This window comes from Chaetodon auriga, chromosome 5, assembly GCF_051107435.1.
Source record: "Chaetodon auriga isolate fChaAug3 chromosome 5, fChaAug3.hap1, whole genome shotgun sequence".
NCBI lineage: Eukaryota > Metazoa > Chordata > Actinopteri > Chaetodontiformes > Chaetodontidae > Chaetodon > Chaetodon auriga.
In genome coordinates, this window is record NC_135078.1 from 8,122,571 (window position 1) to 8,128,384 (window position 5,814).

The following is a 5,814-nucleotide window of genomic DNA, read 5'->3' on the forward strand; positions in this document are numbered from 1 at the left end:
GATTGAAAATGAGGCTACACGTTTAATTCATCACTGGAAGCTTTACCCAACAAATGGCCCTCACTTTGAGAGAAAACCCCCGTTCCTCTCAGCTGAATCCTCCTGCAGACCCTCACGGTCTGATACAACAACCTCTCCACCCTCAGCAGCGTTTTGTCTTTATTTTCTGCAGCGTGCTTCATTCATTACAGCAGCTTTGCTGGGAGACGAGCGGCTTTTATTGGCACTGCTGCCTGTAAAATCGGTCAGAGCCGGTCGAGAGACTAACCTTTAAACCGGGGGGGGTTGTTAGAGGAAAGATGGACGTTCAGACAGTAAACAGGAAGCAGCCCACAAACACACACGCTGTCATTATTTCACACACAAACAGGCTACACACAGAACTGCAGATAGACACGTTTTCAGCACTCTGCACCGTGTGTGTTATGATATTTATTGGGAAGCGACAGCTCCTTTAACCTCACCCATCGACCGCCCAGCACTCCCATTAAGGCAGACTGGGATGTCCACAGGGAGAGACAATGTGAGAGTGTGTGTGTTTGTCTTGGAGGGGAGTCTTTAAAAGGCAATAGGTTGTTTCTTGGAGTGTTTATGGGCTGATCTCTCTGTCTGAATGTTTGTGACTACAGTGTGTGTGTGTTTACAGCAAAGTATACAGTTTACTTCAAATACAGAGGGCAGCCCGGGACTTCGTTTAACACATCAAAAGAGAAAACCAGCTCTGTATTTCAGACTGTCTTCAATTTAAGATATGCCTTTATATGTAACTTTTGCTTTTTTATATGTATAACTGATCATGTTAGTAAGAATCCTGTTTTTTGATGTTCGCTGTTAATACAATCTCAAATCCTCACATCTACACAGTAAAATAAACGTTCAACATTTTAAAGAAATATGCTCATTTCCTTTCTTTCCAACAGTAAAATGAGAAGATAAATTTCTATTTCAGTCTCTGTATTGAGTGCAGACCTGGAGTCAGGATGTGGTTAGCATAGCTTAGCATGTCTGAAGTCTTATTTGATGCCATGTGTGAAACATTAGCATTTTAAATGCAAACTGTGCCCATGTTAGCATTTAGCTATCATGCTAACTGCTACATGATAAAATGCTAACCAGTGCCTGTTAAAATTCAATTAGGCCTGAGTATAAAAGCTCAACACTTTTAGTTTGCATCAAATGTTTGTTCAGATTGTTTATTTGTATCTATTCTTTGATCCTATATGTCCTAAAAATCTAAAGTTTCCAATTATTAGCAAACTGTATTTTGGCATAGTTCTTGTTTGGCTGCATGTGACAAGGCAACACAGCACAACAACAAATATTTGTTTTGTTCAACTGTTCTCTTCTTTAATGACCTTTATTGTAGGTTGTATTTAAATATATATATAAAAAACAAAAACATGTTGAGTGGCAGTGATTAGAGTCAGAGCGGCTGAACTTTCAGCACGTGGTTTTCTCCGTCACTTCCCCGGGCAGAAGGGACAGGTGTTGTTCTTGCTGAACTGCAGCCACATTCTGATGCAGTCTTTGTGGATGGTGTGGGAGCAGCTCAGAGGGTGGCGGTTCTCTGGATCCACGTGGTTCTGGCACATCAGGCAGAGTTTACGGGCGCTGACAGCCTGACCTCCACCTGCCGCTGCTCTCTGTGGGGGAGGTGTCGGCCTCTGGATGGGGCCAGGGGCCGTGGGCCGGCTGATGGGCCCCGGGGCCACTTTCTCATTCTGCGCCAGCTTGAGGCCAACCTGCTCAATGACCTCCTCCATGGACATGCCAGCCAACGTACCGCGGGAGCTCTTCACCTGCTGCAGCAGCGACGTGAGCTGAGCCTTGTTGCATTGTGGGAACCGAGCCCCGAGCTTCTCCAGGACCTTGTCTAGTTTGCCAGCAGAAGCGGAAGTGGTTGTGGAAGTGGAAGTGGAAGCGGAAGCAGCGGCAGCAACAGGGGGAGGTGAGGGAGAAACCACAGGCTGAATGGGAGGGGACGGGGAAAGACTAAGAGGGGGAGTCACCCGCATTGGAACTCTGATGTGGGGCTGGAGCTGAGGCTGAGGAGGGTGGGGAGGAGGTGGATACTGGGGTGGGAAGGGGGCATGGAAATGGTACTGGGGTGGTGGGTGGTAGCGGTGGCGGTACTGGGGATGGTGAGGGGGCTGGTACTGGTAGAAGTGTGAGTGTCTCTGCGGAGGGAGGGGTCGGCTCGCCGGGTTTGGAGGGGGCATGAACTGAGGGCGGAACAATGACTGCATCGTCTGATTGAATCTCAGGTCAGCCTGTGGGAGAAAGGAGGAGCCGTTACAGATAAGCCAGCACACACTTGGTGCTTCTTTGGGCTCTGGGATATCGTGATGAGACATTTTTCAGTATTATCTCAAATTTTGAGGACAAAACAATAAAAATAATTCATAGCTGCAGCCTTAAATATTATCTTGGCATACAGATATGTATTAAGATATAGTTTTTTTTCTGTAAAAATAATTTAAGAAACTTTATGAAAACCAGATAGGGATGCCTGCTTTGGGTTAGTCTAGTGAATTAAATACCTGAAAAATCAATGTATTGCATCACACAGATGCAAAAATCCAGTAAATTGAGAATTATCATCAAACAGTCACGCTAACTGATTTGCAACATCGTCCACCATGGTCTAATATACTCTTTTAGTTCTTTGTAGTTGACCTTGTTGTTGGGGGTCTTACCATGGGGACCTGTGGCAGAGACGGCACGTTGATCCTGGGGACCGATCCTAACTCTCGACCCTGCTGGAGTTGCAGCAGAACTTCCTGGAAACGGCTCTGGAGCTCCGCCTGGTTCCTCCGGACCAGACCTTCCTTCTTCTCCCACTTCTGCCTCTCCTGTGTGTACTGATGCGGAAACTCCACCCTGAGAGCGTTCAGGTACTGCCCCACCTGGGACAGGTAACCACAAAATCACCATCAGAGCAGTCGCAGAACTTCTACATCATTTCATATCACATGATTTCGAGTTCTTTTGGCATATTTGCAGTCACTGAATGTCGGATCACAATCATAAGGTTCTGTACCTCTCTCAGCCAGGCCTCGATGCGCGCCATGGCAACGTCTCTCTGCTTTTCCACAGCTGCGATCTCATCCTGTAAGGCCAGCAGCTCGGCCTCCTGCGCCTCCTTCCTCACCTGCTCCATCTCCTGCCTCAGTTCGTCCAGCTCCTCCTGCCACCTCTGCTGCTCCTCGCTCTGCTCCTCCATGAGAGCCGTTAGCTTCTGCTCACTCTCCTCCAGCTCCTTGGACAGCCTGAAGGAAGGAGGAAAGTCACATATGATTAGGCCTCCGACCTTTTAGAATCGTTTATTTCCACTGTGTTGTTGGTTTTTACCTGTTCCTCTCCTCCTCTGCTCTGTTCTTTTCTAAGGTCATTTCCTGATTCTTGGCTAAGAAGTTCTTCCTGGTGGCCTTGGAGTTGTTCAGCTGCAGTTTAACTCGCAGAGACTCCAGTTTGTCCAGGAGAGCCTGAAAACACAGTCACAGGCTGATGGTGGAGTACACTTACGTTATAGTGCCCTGTTTTGGACAACAGTGCCACATGCAGTCAAAAAAAACTCCACACTTCAACAGTGTGTGTGTGTGTCAGTCTCACCTGGTGCTGGCGGGTGGTCTCCTCCTTCTTCTTCTGCAGCTGTTGTTTGTCTTTCTCGTGTGCCACCTCCTCCTCTTCCTGCTTCCTCATCAGACTGTCATACTGCGCCGTCAGGCTGGAGCTGTACTCAAACATGGCCGCCACCTGATGCTCCCAGTCCGGCTCTGTGTTGACGGCCAACTCTTGTGTCGTGCTGTCCGTCTGCACAGCCTTCTGCTGCAGTTCTAGGGAAGGAATCAAGGAAGGGACAAGACCAGGACACAAGAGGGAATAACCAGTGACTAAAGAAGAAAACATTTCACTGATTTCAACACTCTGACTGGATTCTTCACCATAGAAATGACCACTGAGGCTCACTGGTACTGCAGTTTTTAAGGGGTCAGTGAGATCATTGTATTACTGCCTGATTTGTCACATATGTTCTCCTAAAAAGCAATTTTTAAGCTTCTCAAGGCTGGCAGGATGAGACTTTTTTTTTAATTTCTCATGCCCACAAACTGTTACTCATCTCTTTGAGTCAGCCGATGATCAGCCTTATAAAATCAGCTGTTGTTGTTTTAACTCCTCATGCTTGGGTGGTGGTAATAATAATTAGAATGATAACAATGAATTAAAACATAAGATAACTTTGTATTACTATCTACACTATTGGCTAGCATGTACTAAATTACCATCTGAAACGTATAATGACTTATATAGTAGCATAAATGTAAATACTCAAACTATCTAAAAATGTAACTTCAGTACAGCTGCTAACTGTTACATTTCATCACTGTTGTGGCACTATCATATCTGTATTATATACATAATATACCACAATCATTAGAACATCACTGGTGACTGAGCTAATTACCACCAGTATCTTGTCTAACCCTAACAGCGGCCGGATGAATATTTAACTGACTTCCTGTTTCATTTCGGGGATCTGAATGCTATCTGATCAAACTAACTTCTTGGGCGAGCTCGTGACTCTGCTATTTACCTTTAATAACAAGCCACTGGTTCACATGATCTTATTAAAAGTTACAAGTCGAGTAGTATACAACTGACACACGTGTAATGTTTCCGGGTGTTCCTGCCTGCATAAATCCGCTGTTCTCAAACACTGACATGATCTTACCTTCCACTGCCATGTTTGCTAACGCTAGCTCCAGGCTCTGCTCCTGCGTTAGATGCTGGACTTCATGCTCTTCCTCTGGGGCCACGCTTGCGGTTTCCCCGCCAGCGTCCATGCTAAAAGTTAAATCCTGCTGGGTTATGTTCACACAACGGGTGACTCTCTCCGCAACTACACTGTTATTCTAAATAAAATGTTTTGTTATATTAGCTGTTAGACTCCAGTTTACGGCTGCCGCCAGTAACTTGGTAACTACACGGAAGTGATCGTGCGTCGCTGAAAATGATCCGTCTGAAACGCCGAAACGGCACAAAGATCGTCTATAGACACTTTTTTTAATCAAAAACTTTATCGATAGAAATATTCACTTACAAGAAACAGTACAAAAGTATTATCAGCAAAATGTATTCATAATGTGTCAAAAGTTAAGTATTTGTTTGTCAGAATGGGTCAAGTCAATGTTTTATCATTATATTATTGGACCATTGTTAATGATGCATGAACGTGTAAACGGTACTTTCATGTTATAACTGGTTGAGGTGGAGCTGATTTTAAATGCATTACTTTTGAATTGTTAAATATAGCACAGCATCATATTTTATATCTTCCTCAAATGTTTTGTTGCTAAAATATTGATTTTGCAAAGTAACTAGACCAGCCGTCATATAAATGGGGTGAAGAACAGAGTACAATATGTCCCTCTGAAACGTATTAGAGACTTCATGGTTTATTATTTGTTTATTCACCACAGTATATGTATATTTATATGCATACCTGTCTACAAACTGTTCACACACACTGTGCACCTGTTTACATAACATTTATAGATTTTACGGTCACTCAGCTGGTTCACACAGTATTATATTTGATTTTAAATTTTATTTTATATTCTCTTCTATTTCTATAATCTAGCTTCTGCGCTGTTTTATGTCACACATGAATTAAAACACAAGATAACTTATGTTTCGATGTTTCGAATAGCGGTACCAAAAAACAGCGGCAGAGTGAGACCTCTTCTTTTTTTCTCTCTCCTTTCTGGCTCCCATCAGGAGTCCAGTAAGTCACATGACAGAGCTGGGAATACC

At 44.3% G+C, this 5,814-nt stretch overlaps 1 protein-coding gene across 1 annotated transcript; it reads right to left on the reverse strand.

Moving 5' to 3' along the window:
* Nucleotides 1-412: 412 nt before the first annotated feature.
* Nucleotides 413-4,994, reverse strand: rnf214 (ring finger protein 214). The gene is made up of 6 exons (XM_076730612.1): nt 4,733-4,994; nt 3,613-3,836; nt 3,352-3,485; nt 3,041-3,269; nt 2,697-2,906; nt 413-2,270 (listed from the first exon to the last, which is right to left on the reverse strand). The coding sequence occupies exons 1-6, from the start codon at nt 4,842-4,844 to the stop codon at nt 1,461-1,463; spliced, it is 1,719 nt and encodes a 572-aa protein (XP_076586727.1). The 5' UTR covers nt 4,845-4,994; the 3' UTR covers nt 413-1,460.
* Nucleotides 4,995-5,814: the final 820 nt, after the last annotated feature.

Coding starts and splice junctions, on each gene's coding strand:
- rnf214 (XM_076730612.1), bottom strand. CDS start 4,844: ATGGACGCTGGCGGGGAAACCGCAAGCGTGGCCCCAGAGGAAGAGCAT. Junction 3,837..4,732: donor AGCAAACATGGCAGTGGAAG/GTAAGATCATGT, acceptor TTCCTTCCCTAG/AACTGCAGCAGAAGGCTGTG. Junction 2,271..2,696: donor CTCTGCCACAGGTCCCCATG/GTAAGACCCCCA, acceptor TTTCTCCCACAG/GCTGACCTGAGATTCAATCA.